The sequence below is a fragment of the Nannobrachium achirus genome (genome assembly GCF_963921795.1).
Source record: "Nannobrachium achirus genome assembly, chromosome: 22".
Lineage (NCBI taxonomy): Eukaryota > Metazoa > Chordata > Actinopteri > Myctophiformes > Myctophidae > Nannobrachium > Nannobrachium achirus.
The window spans coordinates 7,731,472-7,749,384 of NC_137829.1; the positions used below are offsets into that span (position 1 = coordinate 7,731,472).

Below are 17,913 nucleotides of genomic sequence, written 5' to 3' on the forward strand. Positions count from 1 at the left end.
TAAAAAATAAAGTGATGTCTGTAAAAATAGGCATGACGTTAACAATTTATCTGACATTAGTGATCATCAGGTGACCTGACCATGTCTAATAATATGTTCCTGCCCATTATGTTATGAACATAAAAAACAAATATATAAGAAAAGATAGGCTTTGTGTTGGGTGGAGTGGACACACACACACACACACACACACACACACACACACACACACACACACACACACACACACACACACACACACACACACACACACACACACACACACACACACACAGTGATGTGTGTATGTACACATGCATGCAATATAGGCTATAAACTATTAACAGATTAATTCATTCATTAAGTAGGCCGTCATGTAAAGGGACATAGGCCTGCATTCAATGACTCATTTCATTTGAAACGGCTGCGTTTTCCTGAATTTAATGTTTATTTTCCAACACTTGTGAGTCTTATTGTGAGTTTAGTGTAAAACGAAATAAGAGATATAAGTCTACAGAAATATTAGGCCAAGTAACATGACTTTTGCCATAATGTGACTTTTTGTATTGAAGCACTCAACAGGTTTATAAATTATATTCCTGGAAATAAAATGGCCAAAAATCTGTCATTAAAGTTTTCTCAATTAAGACTGGCATTAGTTTAATTCGGAAAGAGTATAAATAAAAAACGAATTAAAACTTTGCTAAATGTTTAGCTTAAATAATACAAATACTCTTAATTAATTTCATGTTAATTTGTAATATGAAAAATATATAATATTTAATTAATTATATCTATAATAGTATTTGTTTTCCATTGCTGAGGAAGGCTACACGCAGCACCAATTGTATTACTATTAGGCCTATATTAAGTCTCATTAAGCATAAACTATGAAATGTTTGGAAGACAGACACAACCCAAAACACGTCTATCTAACTAATACAGTTGCTAAATCAACAGGCTAAAACTATCTCTCCCAGGTTTAGAGGGGGGAAATACATGTTATATATGTGCCCCATTATTTAATGTGTGAAATATGAGTGACTGCCAACAATATTTTATGAGGACACACGGAATCATGCCCAGACAATGTGCTTCCTACACCCATAGGTTTTGTGTTTTCGTTTTATTTTTCAATAGAGGCAACACGAGAAAAAACAATCACGTTGAAAAGACATAGGCCTATAAGCATTAAAATGTTTTGATGATGGAGGTGGCAGGGAGAAAATCTGTCTGTCTGACTGTGTGCGTGTGTGTGCGTGACGTGTGCGTGTGTGTGTGTGTGTGTGTGTGTGTGTATGTGTGTGTGTGTGTGTGTGTGTGTGTGTGTGTGTGTGTGTGTGTGTGTGTGTGTGTGTGTGTGTGTGTGTGCGCGCGCGCGTGCGTGCGTCTAATGGGTCGTGGTGCTATGAAAATAATGAAATTGACTATACCATTGTTAAAACACAAGAGGCTACGTTGGTCGTGACTCGTGCTACTAATTTCTTCAATCAATACCAACTATTGTGCGCCTCGTGCACGCGGCCTCCTGTATTATAGGCTATAGTTATTATGGGCAGGCAGGCAGACCATTAGTCTAGCTATGACGCAAATCTACTAAAGTGAGCCCTCGAGAATGATACAAGCCCCCCCTACCTACCCACATGCATGCACTATAATGTATCACACACACACACACACACACACACACACACACACACACACACACACACACACACACACACACACACACACACACACACACACAACGTTTTAGTATGAAATTACTAATATTATAGGGATGGTTGTGTACGTATTGCGCCCAGCATTTAGTTGATGCCGTTTTGTCCCCTTGTCCTATTTATATGTTGACTATCCTTTCAAGTCCCAGTAATATAGAGAAAATTGTATAGGCTTGACTGACCACGTCTGTGATAATAATTGTGTCCAAATGGAATCATATCGTAAAGCCCTGTGTGTAGCAGGTGACTCCTCGCCTGGAAGAATGGTATAGTATTTTCTAAAAGCCTTTTCCTTCTCTGCGGATCAATATCAGAACAGCATGTGCCGAGGAGGAAACGGCATCGACGCGCCGCGTGGGGCTGACCTTTTTCCACTCCCCACAGGTCATATCATCCTCCAAGAGAGAGGTCACAACACCGAGCCGTGCTCGTGAGAAACCACGAAAGGCCATTAGGACCTGATTTCACATGAAGTCCATATTCCGTTATTTCGTTGTCAAGCCTCTGAGCCAGTGGTTCTCAAACTTTTCTGATCGAGACCCAAAATAGAGATTAGACGTTTTATTTGGACGAAATCTCTTGGCGCCGCTGTGAGCTCGGCTATTTCACTACTTCTTAAACATTTGTTTACTAATTTGTGAAATTTCTTAGATTTTTCTTTTATTTATTCGTGAAATTACTTGCTTTTGGGAATGTTTTTTTGAAAATATTGTGAAATAAAAAATAATTAAAAACTAAAAAAAACTAAAAAAAATAAGGGACCCCAAAAAAGAATTCCGCGACCCACAAATGGGTCCCGACCCACTGTTTGGGAAACAGTGCTCTAAGTCTAAGCCAACTAAACCAAGAACTGGTAAGCTACATTAAAGACTTCGTTAACAAGCGAATCGTCGTGGTTCCGTATAGCACCTATGAACCGCTATATGAAGTCCCATAATAATGTTTATTGTTCACCGTTATTAATAGGCTATAGAGGCTACCGACTCAGACGCCCGTCCGTCCGCCAAACACATGATATGATCCCACGCTTTTCTGTACAATAGCTCAATAGCTCATCTCCAGCAGAAGCAAATGGCACGTTCTCTCTAAAAAATAAAATAAAAAGTCTGACACAGACTTCAAGTTCCTTCTGCCATCTAAATCCAATAGAAAAGTTTAAGCCTAAAATTCCTCTGATTTACACAATGGTCTGAAGCATTCGATGTCATGACAATCATGTATGACAACTGTATACACTTGCCTAGTATCATGTCTAATGGCGAGGTCGTTTTCCAGTGAGGCCTACTACAGCCCCCGGTCAAGTTCAAGTTCACGGCTGTTTGGCGCAGCTCCCCGTCTGCTCTCAAATGACCAATGTGGGGGAAGGGGAGGCTATTTACATTTTCGTTATAGGCCTATGCAGAGGTCTGTCTACAAATGAAGAATTAAGAGGAAAATACATTAGATAAAAAAGAAAAAGGAGAGAGGAAAAAAATAAAATAAAATTATATAGGCTGGAAAATGTGCAATTTCCCCCCATATGCATTTCAACAAGCACTGGATATGGATATCAGCCTATATCTCAAGATGTATGGCCCAAACAACAACAAATTCGTATTTGAGCCTTTATCATTCTATCCTATGTTGGCCTCTGTAACATCCAGCTAAGAAAAGACTCATTTAAATTTCAAAACATAAATGGTCATGCCATTTTAGCAACCAACAGCCATTACACCATTTTAGCACCAACAGCCATACCATTGTAGCACCAACAGATTTGTTACCACGCTTTGCAAAGCTTAAACAAGCAAACTTGTCCTTGAATAAACTATTTCAATGTCTGAGACCTGCATCCGCCAACGTTCATAATTTCTGCCATAGAAACAAGGACCGTCCTGCATCTGCCAACGTTCATAATTACTGCCATATAGAAACAACGAAAGCCTGACCATGTAAACAAATGGAATTAAGCAAAAATAAACAAAGGGAATATTTAACACTTGCAACACCTTTTATTATATTTGTATGCAGTAAAATTCTTATCACAATAAGGAAGAAAACACCTCTTAAAACTTTGAACAAAACACAACAAAACAACTGCCCATGTTTAGCTCATAATTGTACATATTTATAGTAAAGAAACATTCTTTATAAATATTGTTTCATCTGTAGCAAGTAAATACCATAATTTAATTACAAATGGATAAATATGGCAGTTGATATTTACAAAAGTAAGGGTGTAGTTACAGAAATTCGAACGGCACAACGTTTATTTTCTTCATAATCTTCGAGATAGTATTTCACAATTCGAACTTGCAAAGCACAAAACATCACAAGTTAAGCCCAGCAAACTAAAATATACATTCACAAGCAAAATAGTGTGGTCTGTGTTGTGTTGAGTTAAATGTTGACTTTGGCACGCTTTCCAGTTTATAGATGTTTAGTATAGTACAATCAATTTGCCTTAGGATCACAATATTCAACATTATGGTACAATTTTATCGTAGTATGTGCACTAAAAGTCCAGTTAGAGAAATAGCTACCATTGAAGGGACATCTATACACCAAAGACTGACAAATTCTATCACAACCAATGGGAAAGAGAGTGTTTAGTAATTATTTACAGTATTGAATACACATTAACTATATTACAAACTCTGGTGGCAATTGTCATCTTCCCTGGTGAATTGAAATGATTTCCAAAATTGTTTCTGTGTGTGCCTTCTGTGTGTCCATGTTCCAATCTTCTATGTCCAGTGCTGTGAAATGACTGTGTAGGTTCATTTCAGCTTTGTCCTAAACATACCATTCACTGAAATTGGAGGATAGGCCACTGTGACTGCTGGTATTGTGCATAGCTGAGGCGGGGGACAGGTTGTTGTTACTTTGAGTCTCAGTGGTTGGAGACACCAGGCCTGGTGGCGTGGAGGATTCATAACCAGAACTGGCTGCGGGCGATGAGTCAGACGCAGGTGGAGGAGAAGCTTCATGGACCTGTAAAGAAACAGGGGAAAAGGGGACAAAAATAGAGATACAACATGAATACAATGATTGAATGATATTCTATGGGCCCAGAAAACAATAGTAATAGCAGAGTAATTAATGTATTTAAAGGAGGACCTACTGACTCCACAAAACACACATAACACTATCATGAATACATTGTGGTCACTACCCGCACCCACTCACTCACTCACTCACTCACTCACTCACTCACTCAGTCAGTCAGTCAGTCAGTCAGTCAGTCAGTCAGTCAGTCAGTCACACTGCCTGTTTCTGTCTCTCTCGGTTATTTATTTACCTTCATGTGCTTGCGGAGAGAGCTTGGATGCGTGTATGACTTGTCACACATTTTGCAGAGATATGGCTTGTCCGACGTGTGAACATGCATATGTTTCTTTCGGTCGCTGCTGTTAGCAAATCTCCTGTCGCAGCCCTCAAACTCACACTGGAACGGTTTCTCTCCTGCAAAAAAGAAGAAAAAAAGGGGGGAAAAGAAAGACAAATACATTAAAAACAATGACGATTGATTTATGGATGGTCAGAGACATCAACACTGTTATTCAAATAGGCCTCTTGCATATTTACGGTTAATGCTGTAGGCTACTAATGACGTTCAACTGTACAAAGTTGATCATACGAATGCTACAGTATTGTGGACGTTAAATGAAGACTATTATAACTCGATAAGAGGCGACCAAACATGAAATTAAACTTCGAAACTGTAGCCAAATTTAACAGAACATGAATGAGTTGTGCTCCCATATTTTGCCTAAATGACCCATGCAGGTTTTTGCTATTGTTTTTAAAGGGATTCGGCCAATAGGCCTATATAGATAATGCTCACCATTTGCTTGGAAAACAATACAAATGTAATGAACACCTGTCCGATTAGATGGCACTAAACCACAACGAATAGCCCAAGAAAAAAAATCGTTAAAGGCTTGGTTGCACCTGGTCTCAAAGCAATGCATATGATAACAAAAGACAGTCGATGAGAGTTTATGTTGGCTCAAATTCATATGGACAAGACCAAGCACCTCCAAAAACTATAGCCTATATACATAGGCCTATTATCATTATTTTTTACGATAAATATTCAACATTTATCAGTGGATAAAAGTGATAAAAATCGATGTGAAAGGGAGGGGGAGCTGCGGCATGAATTGTAAAAGCGCAGTCTGGCGTAAACATTAAACCAATTGATGAGATTTACTACGAGGCTGCGCTCCACGGCGCACGCGATGCGAGCAGAGCACAGCCCTCGTGTCGCCTTTGACCCATTTTCAAAGTTTACGAACCACAAAACCTCCACAGACTGTGTTACATAATAATTTACTACATAGTTGCAACACCACGCACTCTTAGAATTAAACAACAAATATTTGCGGCCCGTGACAGCTAACTATTCACGTGTTAGCTCTACTAGGGTAAGATCCTAAATATTATTTGACAGAATATGTACTTGGAGGACTAAAATATTCACATGTAATTATATTGCTTGAATTGTTGTGATTTTTAAATTAATGTACTCCCGATTATTAGTAGCACAGTAAAGCTTTTGCATCGATAAACATGCTCGACTCAATGGGCCTATAAAGTAAAATGCATATACAATCTTAAAAACAATTGTAGGCCTACAATCATTATAGCCTACCTGTGTGCGTTCGCTTGTGTATCTTCAAGTTTTCCGACCGTGCGAAGACCTTCCCGCATCCAGGGAAGGGACATGGAAAAGGCTTCTCGCCCGTGTGCACCCGAATGTGGTTGACCAGTTTGTATTTCGCCTTGAACGGTTTGCTCTCGCGGGCGCACTCCTCCCAGAAGCAGACGTGGTTGCTCTGCTCCGGCCCCCCGACATGCTCCACTGAGACGTGCGTGACCAACTCGTGCATGGTGCTAAAAGTTTTGTTGCAGGACTTCTTGGGATTGCTGAGCTGCTCGGGGTCGATCCATTTGCAGATGAGCTCCTGCTTGATGCACTGTTGCCTCATGTAGCGAAAAAAGGCACCGGGATGGTGGTGGGCTGCCATGTTCATCCCCATGTTCATATTCATGGAGCCGTACTGGTGGTTGTGGAGCTGCGCGGCCGAATAGGGATCGGTCCTCGGGCTGGAGACCTGGTGGTACTGGTCGGACCGTCCGAAAACCTCTCCCGGTAGTCCCAGCCGCATTTGGCTGTTGAGTACGTTCGTGGATCCGTGGGACCCATGCTGATCGTGGATCCCTGGGAACAGAATGTGGCCTTGACTGTCTGTGTGGGAGTGATGGAGGGATCCCGCCGCGGGGCCAAAAATAGTATGCTGGCCGCTCGCCGGAGAGGACTCTCCGAAGCCACGGCTGCGAAACAGAAAGTCCCTGGTGGAGTTGAAAGGAGAGCTCGCGTACGAGGTGACATGGGCGGCGTGAGCCCCCAGCGCCGCAGCGGGGTAGCCCGGCGCCTGGGCGCTGAAGGCAGAGCTCTGTCCCGGAGAAAGATCATGGTTCAGCTTAAATGCACCCATGTGTGCCGAGTCTACAAAGCTATTCTGTGCCAAACTCAAGTCTCTCTCCTGCATCTCGCTCGCTGAGTGATGTCTGGCAAACGAGCCTACTCCCAGTCCAGGAAACTGGTGACCAGCATCCAGTAACATGTTTTCAGTTCAGCGTATTATTATTATTATTTTTGCTCGAATCAGTACTGGTTTAGGCAACGAAGTAACGGGAAGAAATTCAAATGGTAAAAGCTGACACGCAACGCTTCAACTTCCAACGTTGTGAAACATCATATCAGGCGTAATTCAAAACGGCGATCCGCTCATGAGGAAAAAACAGCTTGGCTTTTGCTATCGGCGTCTGAATTCACTTGTAGTTAAACTTATGACTCAAAAATCCCAATGTAATGAAGTGAAGAGTTTCCTTTAGCCCTTTCCTCTCGAAACAGTGACAGTTGGTTGTTGTTGTTTTTTTTTAAATACATTTAAAAAAAAATGAAACGATTATCTTACTAGGTGTCCTTCGCATTCACTGAGAGAGGGTGCTGAAGCATCTCAGAATTGTTGTTCCGACTGCTATGTTTATTTCTCTCGCTCGCCTGTGTGTTTATCGCGGACGGTCCCTGTTTCTCCGTGGACTGGCAGGCACTACCTCCTCTTACGCCCCCTTTAACTGGAGCCCGTGCGTTCATTCCACGCAGTCTCATTGGCCACTGCGGCTCATCAATCCCAGGTGCCCCTCCAATAGCAGGTACCGCTTTGGCGACTAATAGATGATCGCCATTTTCCACTAATAATTACCGCCTACTTTTTAGAAGAGGATTTTCGGGGAAAGAAAGAGATATCAGAAAACACAATTGTTTTTTCCCCCTCCCTCCAGTCGTAATGGGTTTTAATGTATAGATAATGCGAATGCCTACGTCTGGTGATATGAAAAGGGCGCTACTATTTTAGAAATAAATATAATATCCTAAATACAAGCAAATAACTTCGAACTTTGGAGGTGACGTTGACGCTGTTTTGTTTGCACAACCCAAACATGATATACAACTGCTTATTTTTATATATATTTTTATATTCGCTTACAAATCTTGCATTTATATGGAACGGTTTATGGAAAGACACCATTAAAGTATGCAAATTGAGCACTGGTAATTAATCATAATGTCATCTAAAATGAAACAATCCATGGACTGTTAATATAATTTAAAAGCAACTTAAGCTTTAACAACCTAACAGATTTCAGTAATAAATCTTTGTAACTGCATATCCCATAAAACTAGATACATCAAGCCCCCAATTTTGTAGCCTATATACAGTGTTTGACACATTACATGGAAAGAAAATCATGACGCATAACCTCCCTGTCGTGCCAAGGATAGTCAATGTTTAGTAAGAAAAATGGGTTTCCTCTGTGTGAAAACACAATTTCCAAACCAAAACAGTCTAAAACTGATTGCATGTTACTAGTTGATTATCTGTAGGCCTACACGATGAACATGTGGTCCTTAAGACGCTCTTTGAGGGTGAAATTGTGGTTAACGCTGTAAAAGCAAAAGGAAAGGATTCTGTTTGACTAGAAGACGCGTTCCGTGGTTCCATGATGCACGCCACCCCGGGGCTCCATATGGAATCATGTGTCTTCTGTGGTTCTGCGGTTTAGCAGTAGAAGGATGAGGTGCTATAATGGCCCAACTATCACTGGTTCTCGGTGACTATTTTGGATCCACAGACTATTGGTTCTCCATCAACCTGCTGTGAATCTCCAGAGCTTTTCAACCCATGCAGCTACACAATAAGTCCCGTGTTATTATGACTGCGAAGAGCGCTCAGAAAAACTATTCACAAGTAATGGTTTAGGCTCAAGAATCTCTTCAACTAACACGGTTGCTATAGGCCTATATCTAAATAAAAGTTGTACGTCAGTGCATATAAGAGCGTTTTGAAGTGGTGCTGCTATTGGTTCTTAAAAAAAAAAAGCATATTTCATGTTGCACCAGAAGTGGCTACTATGTTATTACAAGTTAAACCACTAGCCTGTTTTGTACAGTTAAGCTCCCCGTTTTTTTATTTTTTTTTTGTGTGTGAGACCTCATATTTATAGAGCGTCAATATCTCAAAGAGTCAAAGCAAAGGGATTGGGCTCACTGGCAACCTTCCATTCAAAGCACGAATCTCCGTTTAAATGCTATACGTAGCCTACAACAGCTGCCCATTCAAATGTTTGCGTTTAACTGAAAGGAGGTTTACTTACACTTTCATCAAATTAAAGTCCCTTGGAGCACTCCAGTTCCAACACTGCAACAAACTTTCTCCTGCCTCTCTCTCTCTCTCCACCCTTCGGTGCTCCAGGCGGTAAATAAATAACGGGAAGCCGAGTTGAACGTATCAGGCCCACAACTTTTGAAATTCCGTGTCTCAAAGTGGGGCAGCCTGAGCATACACGCCATTCTTCCAAGTCTATTTCAACCCGCGCCACAGGAAACTTAGGAGCTGATCCAAGTTCAAAGTCACGTCTGCCGACCTCTATAAGAACTGCTTTATTTCTGTGGAAAACCACAAAACCTTCCCGATAGGGAAAAAAGAAAAAGAAAATTAAAAAGAAAGAAAACTCAATCGGCTAGAGTCTATAGGCACACGGCTGTGGGTTTCCCTTCTGCTACGAGTAGAAGGGGGCTAACATAATGAAATCCCCAAAGACCACTATATTTCAACAGGTTTTGGGGCATGGGATAGGGGACGGCAAACTGCTCTAAACCAATCGTACACATTAAATATGATTTATTATAGCCTATAGGCTAATCTAACGCATGGCTATTTCATAACTGGGGGAAAAAGTAAAATAACAAATCAATGTGAATAACACTTGTATACATTAAGGCAGAGGAGAGTTCTATAATGGCGCTGTGCCTGAAACAGGCCAAGGGTGAGAGAAGCGGGGCGTATTTCACTTCTCTATTATTTGACAATATCAATATGTTGACGCATTGGAAGGTTACTTGTGTGGTTTCCGTGACCTTGTGTTTCATGGGTGTTTGACCCATGACCCCTTAAGACCACATATGTTGCCCTCTTGACACTTTTGGTAAAATAACCCTTTTTATGACAAAGCGTCTTTGTTTTAAAGGGGAAAACGTTTAAGACGCCCCCCCCTTACTCCTTCGAAGACAAGACAGCTTTGGGGGATTTTAAAACTAAAAAGTTTAGAGAAATTAACCCTTTCATTAGTCATTGAGTTTTTGCCCTGGCTTTTCCCGCTCCATTTTAACTAATTGATTGACCAATATATTAAAACATGTGCCTCATTCTAACATGAAGCGTTATACTTTAATATGTTCTACACATGTAGGCATATGAAACAATATCAAGACCATACTATTGACACAAGTGGATTCCTGCAAGTAGCTGGGAAGTAGCTTTTCTACTTCTTCTTTTGTTTTTTGTTTTTTTCCTTAATTAGGCTACAGGAACTTCTTAACTTCATTTTGTGGTTTACGCTGATTGCTAATTTATTTACCATTTAACTGTACTGGGTCCATGTATCCAAACAGCCATACACAATTAATCACATAAGAAGACAAAAATGTGCATATAAACTAAACCGAGAAAAACTAGTTTATGGGCAAGTAAGAATGCTGATAGGATACATTATCCTATCAGCATTCTCGTTTTAATTCTTCCAAGTGGAGAAGCTGCATTTAAACAATTGTTTATTTATTTTAATGTAGCAGGTGAACTCTCTATGGCGCATTAAATCATCTTTATCCAGACAGAATTGTGCAAACCCTCCCTCACATCTGATATAGCCTTGCCCATAAGTGCAACACAAACTCACAAGATTTATTGACAGCTGTTGCACATTTTAAGTTATCAGACCTTTGAACATCCATGTCCAACGATTTAAGGTCGGCTGCGGCTATCAGAAATGGATTCCAAAAGGGGCTTTAAATTAAATCGATAACAGATATACACCTGCTGAGAAAAGGGGTCGTGCAAGTTTAAAATAAAAGTGAAAACTTTTAGGCCATATATCTTCACAGTTTAACAACTTTGTTCACACTTCGCCCATGTGGACGTTCTGTGATGATCATTCATGGCAGCTCTTCTGGGTTATGCCTCCGGGCATGTTTTGCAATATTTATTTTCACCTATTACAAATGTTCACTGTATTGGTTCAGTGAAAAGTAGAATTTGTATATATTGTGATAAAGATTTAAATTACATGAACATATACGTTTTATTATTATTAACGTGTTATAAAATAAAGTTGGAAAATAACAATTGTTGTGGATTTTTCAGTTTGCCCCGTCTTGCCCGCATATAGGCCTAGAAGCATACAGAATCACAAAGCTGAATTTAAAATGAAAAGCTTCTTAGCCTATGTGCAAGAATCACGAGCAACATCAAGGCATATATTGAACATTTTTATAATTATTATCATAATGCAAAGCACATATTAAGAGCTTATGTCAAAATAACCCATCAACATGGCATAAAAACAAAATAATTATTTGAATGTTTAAATGTCAGATTATCATGTGAAAACTATGTTAGGTGTGATATTTATTTATTTAATTATTTTAAAGTAATGTAAATATTGTGCTTTAGATCAAAAGTATGTGAGCAGATATTGACGCATGCTTCTGGGAAAACCACAAAACACAAAACGTTAACAAGTGCCAACACAGCCCCCATGTCATCAGCAGTCACGATGAATGCATTTTTTCATGTTTTACTATTTACTATATGCTAATCAATTTGATCTACATCCAGTAGGCTAGTGGTTGGAAATGTCATCAAGTCCGTCCTAAATATTGGACAAAAGAATGACCAGATAGCCATTACTCATAGTCCTTAAAGCGACTAATGTTTATACACCACTAAACTATAAGCGGCACAAACAGATTTGTTGGTAACTTTGTGAGTACAACTTTTTGGAGTCAACAGCGATAAAGAGAGTGAGGGGGCGGAACCCTGCTGAGACCCTGCGCTGAACGACAGCCAATCGCTTCGTTCTCTTAACTGCCAGTCACCGAAATCCGTCCAATACCCGCAGTGCCATTTCTAAACTGTATTCCCTACTGTGTCCTCCAACTGTTGTATGTTCTGCCAATCGCTTGAGGACAGAGTGGGAAAAGGAGCAAGCAGAGTTAGAAGCAGGACAAAAGAAGTTATAGATCCTTATAAACATATATTCTAATGTTTTAGATTGCGTGGTGTGGGTAAAAAACAATAGCGGTGAGTGTGGATGGACTTGACAGTGTAGTTATGGAACCCCCTTTAAGCAAGAGGAATCCGGCGATAAGATTAGCGGATTTGGCAGCGACTCAACCCCTGCCTCATCAGAATATGACAGGCTTCCCGGGGCTAGGGGGGCATCACCCTCTCTCCCACCATGCCCACCTCCACCCTGGGGAGCTGGGCAACGACCCTGGAGTGGCACTCACTCCATTTGGACCAGAGCACATGGCACAGACAAATGCTCTCAAACTTAGCCCATCTCAGCACATTCAGAGCCATCCCGAAGCTCAGACCGCGGCATCTTTCAGTTGTGTTCAGACCACAGTTGGTTTCCCCGTGGCTCACCCCCACTCAGGCTACTCGAGCAGCAGGGACCTCATCCTCAGGAGAGAACTATCAGCCTCTGCTATGCATGCACTTGGCGAACAGCATAGTTCCGCCTCCTCCCCTCATCACCATGGCATGTTCATCTCCCCAACAGGTGCTTATGGGCACACGGAAAGTGGGGCCCATCCACTTTTCACTGGACTTCACGACCAGGCGTCCCCAGGTGCCCATCACCACCATGCCCTCAACGGGCAGATGCGCCTGGGTATACCGGGGGACATCTACGGCAGGCCGGAGCACTTCGGGCACAGGCCAGAACATTATGGACCCTCTTCTCTCCACAGCTACAACTCCATGAACCTCAATGTGAACATCGCTTCTGCTCCGCACGGAGCGGCGGGGGCGTTTTTGAGATACATGAGGCAGCCCATAAAGCAAGAGTTAATCTGCAAATGGATCGACCAGGACCAAACTTCGAAAAAGCCCTGCTCGAAAACTTACGGCACGATGCACGAACTGGTCAATCATGTCACCGTCGAGCACGTCGGGGGACCTGAGCAGAGCTCTCACGTCTGTTTCTGGGAGGAATGTCCGCGCGAGGGAAAAGCTTTTAAGGCAAAGTACAAACTGATCAATCACATCCGAGTACACACAGGAGAAAAGCCGTTCCCATGTCCTTTCCCGGGTTGTGGAAAAGTCTTCGCTCGATCGGAGAATCTTAAGATTCACAAGAGGACTCACACAGGTCAGTAGCCTAGAGAGAAGCGATCTAACAGTGCATGTAGGCTATAATATAACCGTCCAAAGATACCGTCTGTAATGTATTCTAGCACTTTAGTTTGTTATCGCCTTGTTGACATTCTAACTGTCCACGAACAGAGACCGTGTCGGTGCGTAATTGTGCGTAATAACGAACACATACGGTTTTGTAAAGTAAATTACGCATTTCGGTCAATGTATCGCCTCACAGGAGTAAACATGCATCATTTCCTCTCTGAATCATAAACTTTACTCGTAGACGTCTGCTCTTCTGCTGTGGTAGGCGTGAGGGGATTATCGCAGATTTGTAAACGTGTTTACGTACATCTAAACCAGTGCGCATCAATGTTAAGCATAAATGGAGTTATCCTATGATCCGTATAGTCTAGACCACATCTGGTTTATGTTGGTGGGGGGAGTTTGTAATTAAAACGTCTGTGCATATGCTGTTATTCCTATGACGCTGGATTAAAATATGTGGGCAGCACCATTTAACACTCGGATTAAAACTGTTACAGAAAAATGTAATATAACTTAAATGTTTACTTATTGTTTACTCCTTCGCGTAGTTTTGTGCAAACTTTGCTGTGCTGCATGGCTTTATACATTCAGATGATAGGCTATGTAGTCTAACTACAACAACAATGGCGTCAGTGCATGCAGCCCATGCATGTAACAACACAATGAAATGTTGTGAAGAGTCGCACGTGCTATGCAAAATAGCTTAACTTTTAACTGTAGTGTGTTGACTTCCCAACGGCCTATGTTACAATAACAGGATCTGCTGGTCCTCGAGAGCTTTTGAGCTGTTGTGCTGGTTTTCTTTTGAACAGTGGCTTGAGACTGCATGTGTTTTGAACTGACTGTTGCAAAGTCTTACACTTATGTCACGAATAAACATGTCTTCTCTATCGTGATTAATTATTAAGTAGCCTATAGGCTAACAAGTTCAACAATGGAAAGGACATGCCATTAATGGGTTTCGGGCATTCGATTATCTATCTAGCCTATTACAACGCATTCTTCATACAGCAGCACATTTTTGAATGGCTATAGTATATTTGACTGCCTCGTCGTGAATTAGGTGTTTTACTATCAAGTGTATTTGTGTGTGAAGCATGCAAGCAATATTAATTTCACTTCAGGGCACATAAACGGCTCGTTGTGGCCGTGCATGCATGGGTGCTCCGTGTAGCCAAGAGGTCCTGTGACGTGCTCCACGTGTTCAGACAGGAGCATGCTTGTAAATGTGGCTGTGGTACATATATGAATAAATAAACTATGATGAACTGGAAGTGGGTTGCCACAGCAACCATTCATTGAGTAAGTGGCCTTCATGACATGAAGTAGGCCTACTAAACGCCCAACACTTCGGTATGCCAGATATGTATTGATATGTGTTTAGCATAAATGCAGTAATCGAGCATGTAGGCCAAGTACACAGTGTGTGTGTGTGTGTGTGTGTGTGTGTGTGTGTGTGTGTGTGTGTGTGTGTGTGTGTGTGTGTGTGTGTGTGTGTGTCTCTCAGAATTGAGATTTTATATGGCGATGCACTGATCAATCTTTTTTCCCCCTTCATTCAAGGAGAGAAGCCTTTCAAATGCGAGTTTGACGGCTGTGACAGGAAATTCGCCAACAGCAGCGACCGGAAGAAGCACTCGCACGTCCACACCAGTGACAAGCCTTACTACTGCAAGGTCCGCGGCTGCGACAAGTCCTACACGCACCCGAGCTCGCTGCGAAAGCACATGAAAGTACACTGCAAGTCGCCACCGCCTCCTTCCACTAACGCCGCCTACATTTCCTCCACGAACACACTGGGAGACCCCCTCTCGCCCGGCTCTGAGCCGCATCACAGGAACCGATCTGCGAACCTCTCGCCTCAGGTTACCAACCTCAACGAGTGGTACGTGTGCCAGGGGAGCGGAGGACCCAACCACCTCCACACGCCCTCCAGCGAGGTGGCAACGTCGGATTCGGACGACGAGGACTCTTTCAGAAACACAGACCCAAGAACAATGCTCTGATGCAGTGGTTCTCAAACTTTTTCATGTCAAGGACCCCCAAATTGACACTTATTATAGCCCGCGGGCGCCCCATATGAAAAGATATGCCAGGGACTCCCATTAGAGAAGATTTGTGCGGCTCTAGTGATTCTCAACCATAATTTCAAGGACCCAAGTTTGACATGCATTAGGCTGTGGACCCCCATTTAATGGCATTTATATCTCTGAGACTCCAATTTATATTGTAAAATCAACGTTAATTTAACTCTAAGAGTACAATTTTTCTGAGCTACAGACCATAAGGGTCCATTTTGTTCCAAACTTTAGCTGGGGGGACCCTGGAACTCCCTCAAGGACCCCTGGGGGTCCTCGGACCCCACTTTGAGAACCAATGCGCTGATGAACATGTTTACAGCTATACAAGTGTTGCCCTGTTGTTCTGTTTAAATGTGTAGGCCTAATACTGGCCCATGTGTGCATGTGGGAAATTGACCAATGGCATATCAATGATTTAAATATCAACGGTAGGCCACAACCAGCCTATGTAATATTACAAGGTTGTGCTAACCATGTAATAATAACTTGATTATTGTTGTGGATGTCTAATAACATGGGGGAGCAACTGCAATGTGTGCCCTGCTCTGCTCTTTTCCTTAACAGTGAATGTAGATCACAACTTTCAGCTACTTGACACTATAGCCTACATTGGATTTGGATCGGTAAATTGTAGCTTTTAAAGGAGTTACATTAGCTTATGTTCCTTGAGAAAGAAAAGCTTTATTATTTGAGACTAGAACCATGACGTTTGGAGCAACCAGCTATTCAATTTAACCACGAACTATTGTCAAAACAGTTCAGCTCGACCGGTGACTGTGGTGTCCTAAAACTGACACTTGACTTGGTCCAAATGATCTCCCGTCATTCCCTTCCAAATGAATAGGTTGCTTATCAGTCACTGTCAAACTCCAAACATTCCAAGGGAAACAATTGGCGTCGTTTGTAAACCATTAAGTGGCAGTGAATATAGTTTATATCCAGTAGCTAATATCACTTTGAAGTTTTATTATTCCATGTGATTGGGACTACTTATACACGTGGTACAAACACTGGTCCTTCGTTCACGAGGAAAATAAATATATATATCCAAGCTGTTGTAGCCTATAACAGACAAGCATTTGAGTGTCTTAAACGTTCACACATGACTTTCGAGATTTATACATTTGTTTGGATGGATTTTTTTGTAATATTTAAAAACTATTTAAGACTATATTTTATGCAAAAAAAATAAAATAAAAATAATAATACGCCAGTGCTATGCTCGTTAAAGAGTACGAATAAGTCCCTCGAGACCCTAAATGTGTACACTGACAGGCTTTGTCCCTGAAGGATTTGTATATATGTAATTGTATTGATGCTCGTGAATGTCGTAGTTTTAATTACGAAAATGTCGTTTTGTACATTGTAATTTATTTGCTGGTATCATTGTTGTACTGGAATTACAGACACACCAAAGAATAATAATATCAGTTTTGGTGATATGTAGTATACTGATGCTTTTTATTGTGTTCTGTAAAAGAAAAAAAACATTTTTACTTGAATAGGCTGTGTAATGTGAAAAAGTCCCTTCTCGCATGCCCTTTTGTAGTAATCTGTCTTTCTCTTTGAGGTGCATGGTGCCGTTGAATCTGTTGGATATCATATATATATTATATAAAAATGACGAATCAGTTACAGTATGACTGTGCAGACCCTTGATGTTGAAAATCAAATTTGAGATAGTGTGGCAAAGCTGAATAATCACACCTATAGGCCTAAGGCATAAAAAAGTGAATATTGAACAGGTCTCATTTAGTCAAATTACTGTTTTATAAATTATTTTGAGCAGCTCTATGATATCATGGAGACAGAATAGTCTGGCCATTCAACAATTTAGTAGGACTGTAAGGTGTATGATTAACACAGTATGAATAACAAAACAAGATAAAAAAAATCACTGTTTCTGAGTAACCTTCAAGAAAAACAATCAAACAAATCATATATGGTTCCTAAATGTTTATAATTGTTAAATGAAAATATACAAAATATTTGCCTTACTTAAATTCATATGTTGACATTTCTATAAAGTTTTCACTGTTATCTCACAATATATAATGGCCCAAATATGAGACTATATAAAAACCAATCACTGGACTAATGGGGGAACTTCTAGCCCCCTGATGGCGCTACCTCTGAAAGGCGGGACATGCACAAAGCTGCCGAGGCATGAATCATTCATGGGAAAAAATAAAAGATAAAAGCTATCTGACAATAAGCAAGACCTTGTATGGAGTGTATGAAACAAGTCCCCCCTCTTATTTCCTCCATTAAAACGCACAATCTCACTTTCAAAGTGTTCCCTGTCCCGTCTATAGAATTAAAATTGACCAA

The 17,913-nt window shown here is 41.1% G+C and overlaps 2 protein-coding genes across 2 annotated transcripts; one reads left to right on the top strand and one right to left on the bottom strand.

The window, feature by feature from the left end:
• Positions 1-4,475: 4,475 nt before the first annotated feature.
• On the bottom strand, positions 4,476-7,312 carry zic2a (zic family member 2 (odd-paired homolog, Drosophila), a; the record flags this gene model as incomplete). The annotated part of the gene is made up of 3 exons (XM_080752505.1): positions 4,476-4,673; positions 4,981-5,144; positions 6,337-7,312. The coding sequence occupies 3 exons, from the start codon at positions 7,310-7,312 to the stop codon at positions 4,476-4,478; spliced, it is 1,338 nt and encodes a 445-aa protein (XP_080608631.1).
• A 5,109-nt stretch (positions 7,313-12,421) lies between these two features.
• Positions 12,422-15,507, top strand: zic5 (zic family member 5 (odd-paired homolog, Drosophila); the record flags this gene model as incomplete). Its single annotated transcript, XM_080753028.1, has 2 exons — positions 12,422-13,466; positions 15,065-15,507. The coding sequence occupies 2 exons, from the start codon at positions 12,422-12,424 to the stop codon at positions 15,505-15,507; spliced, it is 1,488 nt and encodes a 495-aa protein (XP_080609154.1).
• Between the last annotated feature and the right edge of the window lie 2,406 nt (positions 15,508-17,913).